The sequence below is a fragment of the Pleurodeles waltl genome, chromosome 7 (assembly GCF_031143425.1).
Source record: "Pleurodeles waltl isolate 20211129_DDA chromosome 7, aPleWal1.hap1.20221129, whole genome shotgun sequence".
Taxonomy (NCBI): domain Eukaryota; kingdom Metazoa; phylum Chordata; class Amphibia; order Caudata; family Salamandridae; genus Pleurodeles; species Pleurodeles waltl.
In genome coordinates, this window is record NC_090446.1 from 1551147672 (window position 1) to 1551166324 (window position 18653).

Genomic DNA, 18653 nt, shown 5'->3' on the forward strand with positions numbered 1-18653 from the left:
CCCACTGCATGGAACTAGCATCTACCCATATCCATACCACCAAGCCAACTTATACCCACTGCATGGAATTAACCTCTACCATATCCATACCACCAAGCCAACTTCTACCTACTGCATCGAACTAGCCTCTACCCATATCCATGCCATAGAGCCAACTTCTACCCACTGCATGGAACTAGCCTCTACCATATCCATACCACCAACCCAACTTATACCCACTGCATGGAACTAACCTCTACCATATCCATACCACCAAGCCAACTTCTACCCACTGCATGGAATTAACCTCTACCATATCCATACCACCAAGCCAACTTCTACCCACTGCATGGAATTAACCTCTACCCATATCCATACCACCGAGCCAACTGCTCCCCACTGAATGTAACTAGCCTCTACCCATATCCATGCCACAGAGCCATTTTCTACCCACTGCATCGAACTAGCCTCTACCCAATTCCATACCATAGAGCCCACTTCTACCCATAGCAAGGAACTAACCTCTACCCACATCCATACCACCAAGCCAACTTCTACCCACTGCATGGAATTAACCTCTACCATATCCATACCACCAAGCCAACTGCTCCCCACTGAATGGAACTAGCCTCTACCCATATCCATGCCAGAGAGCCAACTTTTTCCCACTGCATCGAACTAGCCTCTACCCATATCCATACCATAGAGCCAACCTCTACCCATAGCATGGAATTAACCTCTACCCACATCCATACCACCAAGCCAACTTCTACCAACTGCATGGAACTAGCCTCTACCAATATCCATACCACCAAGCCAACTTCCACCCACTGCATGGAACTAACCTCTACCCATATCCATACCACCAAGCCAACTGCTCCCCACTGAATGGAACTAGCCTCTACCCATATCCATGCCACAGAGCCAACTTCTACCCACTGCATCGAACTAGCCTCTACCCAATTCCATGCCATAGAGCCCACTTCTATCTATAGCATGGAACTAACCTCTACCCATATCCATACCATAGAGCCAACCTCTACCCATTGCATGGAATTAACCTCTACCATATCCATACCACCAAGCCAACTTCTACCCACTGCATGTAACCAACCTCTTCCATATCCATACCACCAAGCCAGCTTCTACCCACTGCATGGAACTAGTCTCTACCCATATCCATGCCATAGAGACAACATCTACCCACTGCATCGAACTAGCCTCTACCCAATTCCATACCATAGAGCCAACTTCTACCCATAGCATGGAACTAACCTATACCCACATCCATGCCACTAAGCCAACTTCCGCCAACTGCATGAACCTAACCTCTACCATATCCATACCACCGAGCCAACGTCTACCCACTGCATGGAACTAGTCTCTACCCATATCCATGCCATAGAGACAACTTCTACCCACTGCATGGAATTAACCTCTACCATATCCATACCACCAAGCCAACTTATACCCACTGCATGGAACTAACCTCTACCATATCCATACCACCAAGCAAACTTCTACCCACTGCATGGAATTAACCTCTACCATATCCATACCACCAAGCCAACTTCTACCCACTGCATGGAATTAACCTCTACCATATCCATACCACCAAGCCAACTTCTACCCACTGCATGGAATTAACCTCTACCATATCCATACCACCAAGCCAACTTCTACCCACTGAATGAAACTAACCTATACCCACATCCATGCCACTAAGCCAACTTCCGCCAACTGCATGAACCTAACCTCTACCCATATCCATACCACCGAGCCAACGTCTACCCACTGCATGGAACTAACCTCTACCATATCCATACCACAAAGCCAACTTCTACCCACTGCATGGAACTAACCTCTTCCATATCCATACCACCAAGCCAACTTCTACCCACTGCATGGAACTAACCTCTTCCATATCTATACCACCAAGCCAACTTCTACCCACTGCATGGAACTAGCCTCTACCATATCCATACCACCAAGCCAACTTATACCCACTGCATGGAACTAACCTCTACCATATCCATACCACCAAGCCAACTTCTACCCACTGCATGGAATTAACCTCTACCATATCCATACCACCAAGCCAACTTCTACCCACTGCATGGAACTAACCTCTACCCATATCCATACCACTGAGCCAACTGCTCCCCACTGAATGTAACTAGCCTCTACCCATATCCATGCCACAGAGCCAACTTCTACCCACTGCATCGAACTAGCCTCTACCCAATTCCATACCATAGAGCCCACTTCTACCCATAGCAAGGAACTAACCTCTACCCACAGCCATACCACCAAGCCAACTTCCACCAACTGCATGGAACTAGCCTCTACCAATATCCATACCACCAAGCCAACTTCTACACACTGCATGGAACTAACATCTTCCATATCCATACCACCAAGCCAACTTCTACCCACTGCATGGAACTAACCTCTTCCATATCCATACCACCAAGCCAACTTCTACCCACTGCATGGAACTAGTCTCTATCCATATCAATGCCATAGAGACATCTACCCACTGCATCGAACTAGCCTCTACCCAATTCCATACCATAGAGCCAACTTCTACCCATAGCATGGAACTAACCTATACCCACATCCATGCCACTAAGCCAACTTCCACCAACTGCATGGACCTAACCTCTACCCATATCCATACCACCGAGCCAACGTCTACCCACTGCATGGAACTAATCTCTTCCATATCTATACCACCAAGCCAACTTCTACCCACTGCATGGAACTAGTCTCTACCTATATCCATGCTATAGAAACAACATCTACCCACTGCATCGAACTAGCCTCTACCCAATTCCATACCGTAGAGCCCACTTCTATCCATAGCATGGAACTAGCCTCTACCCATATCATGCCATAGAGCCGACTTCTACCCATAGCATGAACTAGCCTCTAACCACATCCATACCACTAAGCCAACTTCCACCCACTTTAAATATCCATCTCTTGAAGCAAGCTTCTACCCACAACACTGTGCCAGTTTCTACCCGTGCCACTTAGCCTCATACTTTTAGACCACCAGCCAGAACCTACCTATACCATGGAGCCCCTTGGTACCCATCCCTTCTACCTATAAGACTGGGAGACTGAGCTAGCTTTCTACCCATACCCTGGAGCCACTTTCTACCCATCCCTTCCACCTATAAGAATGAGATAACGTCTACTGATATCTTGGAGCCTCTTTCTACCCAGCCCTTCTACCTATAAGAATGAGCTAGCTTCTACCCATACAGTGGAGCCCCGTTCTACCCATCCCTTCTACCTATAAGACTGGGAGACTGAGCTAGCTTTCTACCCATACCCTGGAGCCACTTTCTACCCATCCCTTCCACCTATAAGAATGAGATAACGTCTACTGATATCTTGGAGCCTCTTTCTACCCAGCCCTTCTACCTATAAGAATGAGCTAGCTTCTACCCATACAGTGGAGCCCCGTTCTACTCATCCCTTCTACCTATAAGAATTAGCTAGCCCCTACCGATACCATGAGCCCCTTTCTACCCATCCCTTCTACCAATAAGAATGAGCTAGCCCCTACCAATACCATGAGCCCCTTTCTACCCCTCCCTTCTACCAATAAGAATGAGCTAGCCCCTACTGATACCATGAGCCCCTTTCTACCCATCCCTTCTACCAATAAGAATGAGCTAGCCCCTACCAATACCATGAGCCCCTTTCTACCCATCCTTTCTACCTATCAGAATGAGCTAGCCCCTACCAATACCATGAGCCCCTTTCTATGCAGCCCTTGTACCTAATAAATTCTACCCATACCGTGGGGCCCCTTTCTACCCATCCCTTCTACCTGTAATACAGAGCTAGCTTCTACCCATACCGTGGAGCCCCTTCTACCCATTCCTTCCACCTATAAGACTGAGCTAGCTTCTACCCATACCCGGAGCCCCTTCTACCTATAAGACTGAGCTAGCTTCTACCCATACCCTGGAACCGCTCTCTACCCATCCCTTCTACCTATAAGAATTAGCTAGCCCCTACTGATACCTTGAGCCCCTTTCTATGCAGCCTTTGTACCTTTAAGATTACAATAGATTCTACCCATACCGTGGAGCCCCTTTCTACCCAGCCTTTCTACCTGTAAGACTGAGCTAGCTTCTACCCATACCGTGGAGCCCCTTCTACCCATCATTTCCACCTATAAGACTGAGCTAACATCTACCCACACCCGGAGCCCCTTCTACCTATAAAACTGAGCTATCTTCTACCCATACCCTGGAGCAACTTTCTATCCATCCCTGCTACCTTCTCCCAATACAATGGAGTCCCTTTCTACCCATCCCTTCTACCTATAAGACTGAGCCATCTTCTACCCATACCAAGGAGTGCCTTTCTTCCAGCCATTTTACCTATAAGACTGATCTAACTTCTACCCATACCCTGGAGCCACTTTCGACCCATCCCTTCTAACTATAAGACTGAGCCAGCTTCTACCCATACTATGGAGTGCCTTTCTACTCAGCCCTTTTACCTATAAGAATGAGATACTGAGTTAGCTTCTACTCTTCTATGTGAGCCAGCTACTGCTCACTGTACCAAGTTAGTTTCTACCCATACATGCAGCCAGCTATCTACCCATACCAAGAAGCCAGTGTCTACCCACCCTTCTCTGCCTCCTTCTACCCATCGCACTGAGCTAACTTCTACCCACCCCATGTAGTTGTCTCCATACACTTACAACCCATTCCTATGGGACATATCGGCGACCTTTGACATGTTACTCAGAAGTGACCCAGACACCTCCATTACACAAGGTCCTCACCAAATACAGGAATCCCTGACACAAGGACAATCACAACCAAACCCAGGATAGAATGAGTTCCTTATAAGCTACCAGGAGTAGGACAGTCGCTCCTCCTACCCCAGGAGTAGGACAGTCGCTCCTCCTACCCCAGGAGTAGGACAGTCGCTCCTCCTACCCCAGGAGTAGGACAGTCGCTCCTCCTACCCCAGGAGTAGGACAGTCGCTCCTCCTACCCCAAGAGTGGGACTGTCGCTCCTCCTCCCACCAGGAGTAGGACTGTCCCTCCAGCCACCTTCAGCGCTGGACAGTGTGCGGCCTCTGTGAGCAGCATTAAATGACCACACCGGGTCCGAGGTGACGAATCCCATGTGCAGAGCAGCCAGGTCCAGCTACCCCTGCTGAGACCTGTGAACCCCTGCAGAACCGGGACACTCAAACCAGCCGTGCAGGTGAATCCTCTCTGTCTGGATCCTGTCCCCAGGCCTCGCCAGCCACCCTGCACCATGGGGGCCCTACACGCCCTGGCTACAGACCCCAGGCCTCGCCGGCCACCCTGCACCATGGGAGCCCTACACACCCTGGCTACAGACCCCAGGCCTCGCCGGCCACCCTGCACCATGGTTGCCCTACACGCCCTGTCTACAGACCCCAGGCCCTGCCGGCCGCCCTGCGCCTTGGGAACCCTACACTCTCTGGTTACAGACCTCAGGTCTCACCTGCCACCCTGCACCGTGGGAGCCCTACACTCCCTGGTTACAGACCTCAGGTCTCACTTGCCACCCTGCACCGTGGGAGCCCTACACACACTGGTTACAGAACCCAGGCCTCGCTGGCCACCGTGGGAGCCCTACACACACTGGTTACAGAACCCAGGCCTCGCTGGCCACCGTGCACCGTCGGAGCCCTACACACACTGGTTACAGTCCCAAAGCCTCGCTGACCACCATGGTAGTCCTACAGACCCCAGGCCTCACCGGCCATCGTGCACTGTGGGAGCCCTACACGCCCTGGCTACAGACCCCAGGCCTCACTGGCCACCCTGTACCGTGGGAGCCCTACACGCCCTGGCTACAGATCCCAGGCCTCGCAAGCCATCGTGCACCGTGGGAGCCCTACTCGCCCTGGCTACAGACTCCAGGCCTCACCAGCCACTCTGCACCGTGGGAGCCCTGCACGCCCTGGCTACAGGCCTCAGTGGCTGCACTGCACTGTGGGAGCCCTACACACCCTGGCTACAGACCCCAGGCCTCACTGGCCACCCTGTACCGTGGGAGCTCTACACGCCCTGGCTACAGACCCCAGGTCTTGCCGGCCACCGTGCACCGTGGGAGCCCTACACGCCCTGGCTAAAGACCTCATGCCTCGCCGGCCACTGTGCACAGTGGGAGCCCTACACGCCCTGGCTACAGACCCCAGGTCTCACTGGGCCGCACTGCACCGTGGGATCCCTACACGCCCTGGCTACAGTCCCCAGGCCTTGCCTGCCACCCTGCACCATGGGATCCCTACACGCCCTGGCTACAGACCCCAGGTCTCGCCGGCCACTGTGCACCGTAGGATCCCTACACGCCCTGAATACAGACCCCAGGCCTCGCCAGCCACCCTGCACCTCGGGAACCCTACACGCCATGGCTACAGACCCCAGGTCTAGGAGGCTGTCCTGCACCGTGGGAGCCCTACACGCCCTGACTACAGACCCCAGGTCTCAGAGGCTGCCCTGCACCGTAGGAGCCCTACACACCCTGGCTACAGACCCCAGCTCTTGCCGGCCCCCCTGCACCTTGGGAGCTCTGCACGTCCTGGATACCAACCTCAGGCCTCACTGGCTGCCCAGCACTTTGGGCACCCTATACGCCCTGAATACAGACCCAAGGCCTCACCAGCCACTGTGCACCGTGGGAGCCCTACACGCCCTGGCTACAGACCCCAGGCCTCAGTGGCTGCACTGCACTGTGGGAGCCCTACACACCCTGGCTACAGACCCCAGGCCTCACTGGCCACCCTGCACCGTGGGAGCTCTACACGCCCTGGCTCCAGACCCCAGGTCTTGCCGGCCGCCGTGCACCGTGGGAGCCCTACACACCCTGGCTACAGACTCCAGGCCTCACCAGCCACTGTGCACCGTGGGAGCCCTACACACTCTGGCTACAGACCCCAGGCCTCACTGGCTGCCCTGCACCGTGGGAGCCCTACACGCCCTGGCTACAGACCCCAGGCCTTGCCTGCCACCCTGCACCATGGGAGCCCTGCACGCCCTGGCTACAGACCCCAGGCCTCGCCGGCCACTGTGCACCGTAGGATCCCTACACGCCCTGAATACAGACCCCAGGCCTCGCCAGCCACCATGCACCTCGGGAACCCTACACCCCATGGCTACAGACCCCAGGTCTAGGAGGCTGTCCTGCACCATGGGAGCCCTACACACTATGGCTACAGACTCCAGGTCTCACCGGGCCGCCCTGCACTGTGGGAGCCCTACGCGCCCTGGCTACAAACCCCAGGCCTCACTGGCCACCCTGTACCGTGGGAGCCCTACACGCCCTGGCTACAGACCCCAGGCCTCGTCAGCCACCCTGCACCGTGGGAGCCCTACACGCCCTGGCTACAGACTCCAGGCCTCACCAGCCACTGTGCACCGTGGGAGCCCTACACACACTGGCTACAGACCCCAGGCCTCACTGGCTGCCCTGCACCGTGGGAGCCCTACACGCCCTGGCTACAGACCCCAGGCCTTACCTGCCACCCTGCACCATGGGAGCCCTACACGCCCTGGCTACAGACCCTAGGCCTCGCCGGCCACTGTGCACCGTAGGATCCCTACACGCCATGGCTACAGACCCCAGGTCTAGGAGGCTGTCCTGCACCGTGGGAGCCCTACACACTATGGCTACAGACTCCAGGTCTCACCGGGCCGCCCTGCACTGTGGGAGCCCTACGCGCCCTGGCTACAAACCCCAGGCCTCACTGGCCACCCTGTACCGTGGGAGCCCTACACGCCCTGGCTACAGACCCCAGGCCTCGCCAGCCACCCTGCACCGTGGGAGCCCTACACACCCTGAATACAGACCCCAGGTCTCAGAGGCTGCCCTGCACTGTGGGAGCCCTACATGCCCTGGCTACAGACCACAGTTCTCACTGGCCGCCCTGCACTGTGGGAGCCCTACACGCCCTGACTACAGACCCCAGGTCTCACTGGGCCGCCCTGCACCGTGGGAGCCCTACATGCCCTGGCTACAGACCCCAGGTCTCACTGGGCCGCCCTGCACCGTGGGAGCCCTACACGCCCTGACTACAGACCCCAGGTCTCAGAGGCTGCCCTGCACCGTAGGAGCCCTACACACCCTGGCTACAGACCCCAGCTCTTGGCGGCCACCCTGCACCTTGGGAGCTCTGCATGCCCTGGATACCGACCCCAGGCCTCACTGGCTGCCCAGCACTTTGGGCACCCTATACGCCCTGAATACAGACCCCAGGCTTCACTGGCTGCCCTGCACCTTATGAGCCCTACATGCCCTGGTTACAGACCCCAGGCCTCGCCGACCACCGTGGGAGCCCTACACACCCTGAATACAGACCCCAGGCCTCGCCAGCCACCCTGCATTGTGGGAGCCCTACATGTCCTGGCTACAGACCCCAGGCCTCACTGGCTGCCCTACACGCCCTGGCTACAGACCCCAGGCCTCGCCGGCCACCCTGCACTGTGGAAGCCCTACACGCCCTGACTACAGACCCCAGGCCTCGCCGGCCACCGTGGGAGCTCTGTACTCCCTGAATACAGACCCCAGGCCTCTCCGGCTGCCCTGCACCTTGGGTGCCCTACAATCCCAGAATACAGACCCAAGGTCTCACCGGCTGCCCTGCACTGTGGGAGCCCTACACGCCCTGACTACAGACCCAAGCCTCACTGGGCATCCTGCACAGTGGGAGCCATACACCCCCTGGATACAAACCCCAGGTTGCGTCGGCCACCGTGCACTGTGGGAGCCCTACACACCCTGAATACAGACCCCACGTCTCAGAGGCCGCCCTGCACCTTGGGAGCCCTACATTCCCTGAATACAGACCCCAGGCCTCACAGACTGCCCTGCACCATGGAAGCCCTACACGCCCTGGCTACAGACCCCAGGTCTCACCAGGCCACACTGCACCATGGGAGCCCTATGCTCCTTGGCTAGACACCACGTCTCACTAGCCGCCCTGCACCGTGGGAGCCCTACACGCCCTGGCTAAAGACCCCATGTCTCACTGGCCACCGTGGGAGCCCTACACACCCTGAATAGAGACCACAGGTCTCAGAGGCTGCCCTGCACCATGGGAGCCCTACATGCCCTGGCTACAGACCCCAGTTCTCACTGGCCGCCCTGCACCGTGGGAGCCCTACATGACCAGAATACAGACCCCAGGCCTCGCCGGCCACCGTGCACCGTGGGAGCCCTACATGCCCTGACTACAGACCCCAGGTCTCAGAGGCTGCCCTGCAACGTAGGAGCCCTACACACCCTGGCTACAGACCCCAGGCCTCACTGGCCACCCTGCACCTTGGGAGCCCTACACGCCCTACCTACAGAAACCAGGCCTCACCGGCCACCCTGCACCTTGGGAGCCCACACGCCCTGAATACAGACCCCAGGCCTCACTGCCTGCCCTGTACTGTGGGAGCCCTACACGCCCTGGCTATAGACCCCAGGCTTCACTGGCTGCCCTGCACAGTGAGAGCCCTACAAGCCCTGACTACAGACCCCAGGTCTCAGAGGCTGCCCTGTACTGTAGGAGCCTTACACGCCCTGGCTACAGACCCCAGGCCTCAATAGCTGCCCTGCACCGTGGGAGCCCTACACGCCCTGGCTACAGAACCCAGACCTCGCCGGCCTCCCTGCACCATGAGAGCCCTAAACGCCCTGGCTACAGACCCCAGGTCTCACCGGGCCACCCTGCACCGTGGGAGCCCTACACACCCTGGCTACAAACCCCAGGACTCACTGGCCACCGTGCACCTTGGGAACCCTATACGCCCTGGCTACAGACTCCAGGTCTCAGAAGCTGCCCTGCACCGTTGGAGCCCTACACGCCCTGGCTACGGACCCCAGGTCTCAACGGGCCACCCTGCACCGTGGGAGGCCTACATGCTCTGTTTACAGACCCCAGGTCTCACTGGCCTCCCTGCACCGTGGGAGCCCTACACGCTCTGGCTACAGACCTCAGGCCTCACTGGCTGCCCTGACTCCTTGGGAGCTCGACACGCCCTGAATACAGATCCCCGGCGTCACTGGCTGCCCTGCATCTTGGAAACCCTATATGCCCTTGTTACAGACCCCGTGCCTCACTGGCCATCCTGCACCGTCGGAGCCCTACACGCCTTGAATACAGAACCCAGGCCTCGCCAGCCACCCGGCACCTTGGGAGCCCTACACGCCCTGGTTACAGACACCAGTTCTCACCGGCCATTCTTCACCTTGGGAGTCCTACATGCCCTGAATACAGACTCACTGGCCACCCTGCACCTTGGGAGCCCTACACGCCCTGGCTACAGACCCCAGGCCTCGCCGGCCACCGTGGGAGCTCTGCACTCCCTGAATACAGACCCAGGCCTCTCCGGCTGCCCTGCACCTTGGGTGCCCTACAATCCCAGAATACAGACCCAAGGTCTCACCGGCTGCCCTGCACTGTGGGAGCCCTACACGCCCTGACTACAGACCCAAGCCTCACTGGGCATCCTGCACAGTGGGAGCCATACACCCCCTGGATACAAACCCCAGGTTGCGTCGGCCACCTGTGCACTGTGGGAGCCCTACACACCCTGAATACAGACCCCACGTCTCAGAGGCCGCCCTGCACCTTGGGAGCCCTACATTCCCTGAATACAGACCCCAGGCCTCACAGACTGCCCTGCACCATGGAAGCCCTACACGCCCTGGCTACAGACCCCAGGTCTCACCAGGCCACACTGCACCATGGGAGCCCTATGCTCCCTGGCTAGACACCACGTCTCACTAGCCGCCCTGCACCGTGGGAGCCCTACACGCCCTGGCTAAAGACCCCATGTCTCACCAGGCCACACTGCACCATGGGAGCCCTATGCTCCCTGGCTAGACACCACGTCTCACTAGCCGCCCTGCACCGTGGGAGCCCTACACGCCCTGAATAGAGACCACAGGTCTCAGAGGCTGCCCTGCACCATGGGAGCCCTACATGCCCTGGCTACAGACTCCAGTTCTCACTGGCCGCCCTGCACCGTGGGAGCCCTACACACCCTGGCTACAGACCCCAGGCCTCACTGGCCACCCTGCACCTTGGGAGCCCTACACGCCCTACCTACAGAAACCAGGCCTCACCGGCCACCCTGCACCTTGGGAGCCCACACGCCCTGAATACAGACCCCAGGCCTCACTGCCTGCCCTGTACTGTGGGAGCCCTACACGCCCTGGCTATAGACCCCAGGCTTCACTGGCTGCCCTGCACAGTGAGAGCCCTACACGCCCTGAGTACAGACCTCAGGTCTCAGAGGCTGCCCTGTACTGTAGGAGCCTTACACGCCCTGGCTACAGACCCCAGGCCTCACTGGCTGCCCTGCACCGTGGGAGCCCTACACGCCCTGGCTACAGAACCCAGGCCTCGCCGGCCTCCCTGCACCATGAGAGCCCTACACGCCCTGGCTACAGACCCCAGGTCTCACCGGGCCACCCTGCACTGTGGGAGCCCTACACACCCTGGCTACAAACCCCAGGACTCACTGGCCACCGTGCACCTTGGGAACCCTATATGCCCTGGCTACAGACTCCAGGTCTCAGAAGCTGCCCTGCACCGTTGGAGCCCTACACGCCCTGGCTACGGACCCCAGGTCTCAACGGGCCACCCTGCACCGTGGGAGGCCTACATGCTCTGTTTACAGACCCCAGGCCTCACTGGCTGCCCTGCACCGTGGGAGCCCTACACGCCCTAGGCTACAGACCCCAGGTCTCACTGGCCTCCCTGCACCGTGGGAGCCCTACACGCTCTGGCTACAGACCTCAGGCCTCACTGGCTGCCCTGCACCTTGGGAGCCCGACACGCCCTGAATACAGATCCCCGGCGTCACTGGCTGCCCTGCATCTTGGAAACCCTATATGCCCTTGTTACAGACCCCGTGCCTCACTGGCCATCCTGCACCGTCGGAGCCCTACACGCCTTGAATACAGAACCCAGGCCTCGCCAGCCACCCAGCACCTTGGGAGCCCTACACGCCCTGGTTACAGACACCAGTTCTCACCGGCCATTCTGCACCTTGGGAGTCCTACATGCCCTGAATACAGACTCACTGGCCACCCTGCACTTTGGGAGCCCTACACGCCCTACCTACAGAAACCAGGCCTCAGTAGCCATCCTGCACCTTGTGAGCCCTACACGCCCTGAATACAGACCCCAGGCCTCACTGTCTGCCCTGCACCGTGGGAGCCCAACATGCCCTGGTTTCACACCCCAGGCCTCGCCGGCCACCGTGCATCTTGGAAGCCCTATGCGCAATATCCACAGACCCCAGGTCTCACTGGGCCACCATGCACCTTGGGAGCCCAACATGCCCTGGCTACAGATCCTAGGTCTCACCGGGCCGCCCTGGATCTTGAGAGTCATACACTCCTTGAATACAGACCCCAGGTCTCAGAGGCTGCTCCGCACCTTGGAAGCCCTACACACCCTGGCTACAGACCCCAGGTCATGCTGGTGGCCTTACACCTTGGGAGCCCTACCCACCTTGGCTACAGTCCTCAGGTGTCACTGGCCGCACTGCACCTGGGAACCCTACACTCTCTGGCTACAGACCTCAGGTCTCAGTGGCCTCTCCGCACCTTGGAGTCGTACATACCCTGGCTACAGACCTCTGACACCAGCAATCCAGGAATGCAACCACATATCACCAGAACCTAGATGGGCCCCAGAAGAATCGTGGTGTTCCCCTCCTCCCCCCCCACCCCCCCCCCCCCCCCAAACCAGACTGGACTGCTCAAGACCTGGCTGTTAATGTATCAAACTGGCTGAAAAAACACCGTCACGGGTTAGATGGAGACCACTCAGGAGTTTGAGTTCCTCTGACCAGAGAACCCTTATACACTGAGTGATGTCTCAGCCATGATCGGGGTCTGCACCCAGGAGACAGACCCAGAAACTTCAGGCAGACCCTTCATCCCAAAGAAACAAGTCTCCATTAAAACTGTGGTGCAGACACCCCGAGCCATTGAGGCCTGTGCTGTCTCTTGGGGGTCACTGCACACCCAGTCTCTTGGGGGTCACTGCACGCCCAGCCTCCACAAGGATTCTGTCAGATGAGGTCAGGAGGAATAAACAGAACACCAGACCACATGTGTCTGGAATAATGTCATCTTCTAAACTCACCCCTGGTACAAGACCCGTTATAGTAAATACTAAGGGCCTGGTTCACAAAGGTAAACTTAGACCAAAAGGGTGACTCAGACAAAAAGTCTAACTTAGACCAAAAGTCTAAATATACTACTTTTTGATCTCAGTAAGATTTTTAGTCTAACGTTACCTTTGTGTGTCCGGCCCTAAGTGCAGCAAAAAGACATTGATGTATCAACGAAGCCTGATTGACAGTGCTGACGAAGTCCGCCCCATGTCTCAGAGCACTTGGGGATCCATGAAAGCCATAGCCTGGGCCTGCAAGGCACCACAGACCCCATCTTGCTCTTTCCAAATAAGAGCCAGGACCAGAAGACCCCCCCGCCAGCTTTACAATGTAGTTTAACTAATTTTAAAAAGTGCCATGATAAAGCAAGGACTAATGTGTTTATTTTAGTGCATTATCTCTGGATGCACCATAATCACTTTTTATTTAGATTTTTAGCCATGCTGCACAGCAGCCCCTCTGCTAAACAGCAACGCTACACAGGCAGCAACGGCCATGCTGTGCAGCAGGAACAAAAGGCAATGGCAGAACCAATAGTCTCAAAGGCCAGACTTATTTGCTTTGCCAGTGTTTGTTAGGTCTCTGCACAATACTCCTGTGATTCTGAGCAAATCAGTTAATCTCCCCATGTGCGAAAAAGAAAAACCATAAGGGAAATTTAGAAGTAGATAACCTCTGTCAGAGTAAACTTCCATTTCAAAGGAGAAGAGGGCTCCTGTGAAGTGTGTGGCAAGTAAAACACAGCTACAAACAGCAAGAGGTTCAACAAGGACAACAGGAAAGAAATAAAAATAGTACCTCTAACACAGTGTGATCAGTAGAGGGGCACCAATCGAGCTGAAACAATCAATACTTGGTCCATGCTCCAGCCAAAAGAAAAGGAAGTGAAGCCAGCATGTTCTGGCCAATTAGAAGGCAGCATAAAAGAGTGACAATGAAGCCAACAAATGTTTAGCAACAGACGGGCTCCAAGCCACTTATTGTATTCAATCTCTCGTAAGCGCAAGTGCATGCAGGGCTTGCACTGTTGTAGGCGAGACCTAAAGCTGCTTCTCTTCGATTGGCAGCTGTGGGTTTGACATGACAAAACACTGACAGCAGACATGATCTGCATGAGGTCTATGGTGCTCAGAACAAACCTAACATCTCTACAGACCGGTTGTGACCTCAGACTCCTGTCAGGACATTTCTTCCCCATCATCTCCCAGCCTCTTGCTTCATTTCTGCCCTTTCCCTCCACTACTTATCAAACTCCCTTCCCTCCCCTCTGTCCTGACCCTCTGTCTTCTCTCCCAGCTAAAATCCTTTTACAACCCCACCAAGCACATTTTAGCGCATGCAAAGTGATAAGCCCTTTGGTCTTCTTACTCTCAGATAGCGCTGCAACAAGGTCTCCCTCCTCTGCCTGTGTCTTGGGTTAGGGCTTCTAGTGCCTGCCTGTGCTGTTACCAGGTGCTTCAGATACATCGGTAGATTGTTCAACCCTCAAACTGTCTAATGTTTGCTCCATTGCAACCTTGTAAATCATTGCGACGTTCGACTGCATGATACAAGGAAACCAAGAACGAATGAATGAACGGCACATTCTCACTTGAATCCAAGCTCAGGCTTTGTGCCCATAACTAGACTATTCAAGGGATGCTGGAAACTCTCTTACACCATCAGCACTTTCTTGGCCCCTCAGCTGGATCTCCTACCCACATGACCACCCAGTAAACCTCCTGCTCCCTGTGGCTTGGCGCAGGAAGTCTTAATCTAGATCTTTCCATTCACACACTGACTCTAGGCTGCTCTGCTCGCTTATGGTGCTTGATTCTCAGTGACTACAATGCTTGCTAATGAAGTGTTTATACCCTCCCGCCACAGATGTCACCACTGCTGACGACTCCCCCAGCATTGGCGACCGCCTGAGGGAATTCGGTGGCAAGGTTCGGGAAGTAGCCTCTCATGTTGGTGAGAAAACCAAGGACGTATTTAACAAAATCCACCACAGTGAACCTGCTACAAAGACCAGGTAAAGTCCACTGCAAACCACTGGCCTTGTGGTCTCGGGAGGGGGTGGAGGGGGACCACTGACCTGTACTTCACCCTGTGTGGCGGTGAAGCCAGCATCTGACATTGGGCTTCCTGCACCATCACTGGCCCATGGACCAGGGCAGCGTCCAGTATCGATCCACTCAGCATGGCCACTAGCCCATTGCTTGAGTGCAGCGCCCAGCATTACATTTCCACCAACAATATCACTTGCCCTTTGGGCAAGTGCAGTATCCACTACTGGCCCGCCTAGCACCATCACTGGCCCATGGGACGAGTAAGCGTCCGCCCTCTATTCCGCCCCCACCTGTAATGGTCCCTTCACTCCTTCCTGTGTCCCTCCCTCTATTGTTTCCTGCACTCCTTCCTATATACCTCCCTGGGTTGCTCCTTCCTGTAGCCCTCCATGTCTTGCTCCCTGCACTCCTTTCTGTATACCTCCTTTATTACTCCCTGCATACCTTCCTGTATACCTTCTCTATCCGTACCTGTATTGCTCCTTGCACTCCTTCTTGTCTACCTTGTGTATTCCTGTCTGTATTGCTATCTACACTGCTTCATGCACTCCTTCCTGAATCCCCCCTGCATTGCTTCTTCCTGTATTACTCCCTGCACTCCTTCCTGTATCCCCCTGCATTGCTTCTTCCTGTATTGCTCCCTCCTGCATCCCTCCCTGTATTTCTTCTTCTCGTGTCCCTACCTATATTACTTCCTTCACTCCTTCCTGTATACCTTCTGTATCCCTCCCTGTACTGCTCCCTGTATTCCCTCCTGTATACCGTATACCTCCTTGTATTGCTTCTCCCTGTATCCCTCCCTGTATTGCTCCCTGCACTCCTTTGTGTATCCGTTGCTGTATTGATCCTTCCTGTGTCCCTCTGTTTCTCCCTGCACTCCTTCCTGTATCCCCCTTTACTGCTCCCTTCACTCCTTCCTGTATCCCTAACCGTATTGCTCCCTGCACTCCTTCGTATATATCTGTGGCTGTATTGATCCTTCCTGTATCCCTCCCTATATTGTTTCTTGCACTCCTTCCTGTATTGCTCCCTGCACTATTTCTTCTATCCCTCCCTGTATTGCTCTGTGCACTTTTTGCTTTATCCCTCCTGCATTGATCCTCCCTGTATTACTACCTGCACACCTTCTTGTATCCCTCCCTGTATTGCACCCAGCACTCCTTCATGTTTACCTTGTGCATCCTTCCATGTATTACTTCCTGCACTCCTTCCTGCATCCCTCACTGTATTCCTGTATTGCTCCCCGCACTCCTTCCTGTATCCCTCCCTGTATTGCTCCCTCCACTAGTTCTTGCATCGGTTCCTGTATTGCTCCCCACACTCCTTCCTGTATCCCTCCCTGTATTGCTCCCTCCACTAGTTCTTGTATCCGTCCCTGTATTGCTCCCTCCACTAGTTCTTGTATCGGTCCCTGTATTGCTCCCTGCACTCCTTCCTGTATCCCTCTCTGTATTGCTCCTTCCTGTATCCCTCTCTGTATTGCTTCTTCCTGTATCCCTCCCTTTATTGCTCTCTGCACTCCTTCTGTATACCTTGCTGTATTGATCCCTCCCTGCATTGCTCCTTCCTGTATCCCTACATTGCTCCTTCCTGTATCCTTCTCTGTATTGCTCCTTCCTGTATCCCTCCCTTTATTGCTCTCTGCACTCCTTCCTGTATCCCTTGCTGTATCAACCCATCCCTGCATTGCTTCTTCCTGTGTCCCTCTCTGTATTGCTCCTTCCTGTATCCCTTCCTTTATTGCTCCCTGCACTCCTTCCTGTATCCCCCCTTTATTGCTCTCTGCTCTCCTTCTGTATCCCTTGCTGTATTGATCCCTCCCTTTATTGCTCCTTCCTGTATCTCTCTCTGTATTGCTCCTTCCTGTATCCCTCCCTTTATTGCTCCTTCCTGTATCCCTCCCTTTTTTGCTCCCTGCACTCTTTTCTGTATCGCTCCTGTTAGCTCTGGTGCGTTTGTGCCAGTGGAGAGGGCCTCAGCACTGAGTCCTGGTCTTCGGTCTATAATGGTGCCTAAGCCTTTACATCATGCTCTTCCTTCTGTCCATACTAGTCTCTAACTCTTCCAAACTAGTGTAACACTTCCTTACTAGTCTCTAACTCTTCCATACTAGTGTAACAGCTCCTTACTAGTCTCTAACTCTTCCATACTAGTGTGACACTTCCTTACTAGTCTCTAACACTTCCATACTAGTGTAACAGCTCCTTACTAGTCTCTAACTCTTCCATACTAGTGTAACTGCTCCTTACTAGTCTCTAACTCTTCCATACTAGTGTAACTGCTCCTTACTAGTCTCTAACTCTTCCATACTAGTGTAACTGCTCCTTACTAGTCTCTAACTCTTCCATACTAGTGTAACAGCTCCTTACTAGTCTCTAACTCTTCCATACTAGTGTAACAGCTCCTTAGTAGTCTCTAACTCTTCCATACTTCCTTGTGTGACCCTGAGTGGCTTGATAAATCCAGAGTAATGCAGGGCAGCGCAAATCCCTGCATTACCTTACTCTGCCACAGGGAGGTGCTCCATGGGTCGAGTAAGGGTGTTCCCGCCCACCTTCCATGGATTTTGATGCATTCCCAGATTTATGAGGAGTGGTAAACCTGGTAATGAGCCACAAATGCTCATCCTCCCCAGGTGAGGTGTCACAAGGAGATGTTTCTCATTACTTCCTCTTTCCATGTGTGCTGCAGGGCATATAGGGGATGGAGCCTCTGAGGATTGTAGTTGTGCAGGAAGGTACGTACCCCTTTCTGCACAAGTACAGTCCTGCCTTGCACCAGAAGGGTGCTGATGCTGAGTAAACTACAGGAACGCACCGTATTCTTTTAAATACTGCACATCCCTGCCCTTTCCCTGTAACGCAGCACAGCAAGGGGACCTGCGGCGCTGTCACGTGGCCAGACACATGGCCCCAGCATCTAACCGTTCCACACCAGTGCCTAACGCTGCCGACTGTGCCCACGGCAGGGGCAGTGCTCACTCTGTGCTCTGTTTTTGTTGCAGAAACTGGATTACGGAAACGTTTCAGAAAGCAAAAGATGCTCTCAACATCAAATCCAAGTAGAGAGACTGGGAGCGCCTGCAGACCAGAGGCAGTAGATGGCGCCAGAGGGCTGTAGGACAGCACTCCCTCAGCTACAGGACTTTTAATCTTGTGTATTTTACTAGAATCATTCTTTACCCTTCAGATACTCATTAAACTTACAAATATTTACAACAGATTTTCTTCTTTTCTCTGATGTGCTTGGCTTTACTCTGGGTTTGGGGTGGGCAGTGATTATTGAGCAGTATCATTCATGGGCAAGCAGTGGTTACTGAGCAATATCGTTGGTGGGCAGGTAGTGGTGTTTGGGCAGTACCATTTTCAGACGGGTGGTCGTCATTGGGCAGTATCATTGATAGGCATGTGGTGGCTATTGGGCAGTG

At 54.8% G+C, this 18653-nt stretch overlaps 1 protein-coding gene across 1 annotated transcript in view; it reads left to right on the plus strand.

The window, feature by feature from the left end:
* APOC1 (apolipoprotein C1) overlaps positions 1 to 18444 on the plus strand; it is a 31241-nt gene extending 12797 nt beyond the window's left edge. Inside the window, exons 3-4 of the mRNA XM_069201465.1 lie at positions 15042 to 15189; positions 18231 to 18444. Of these exons, the coding sequence (XP_069057566.1) occupies positions 15042 to 15189; positions 18231 to 18291 (209 nt within the window). The 3' untranslated portion in view covers positions 18292 to 18444. The remainder of the gene's footprint in view (positions 1 to 15041; positions 15190 to 18230) is intronic.
* The last annotated feature ends 209 nt before the right edge of the window (positions 18445 to 18653 follow it).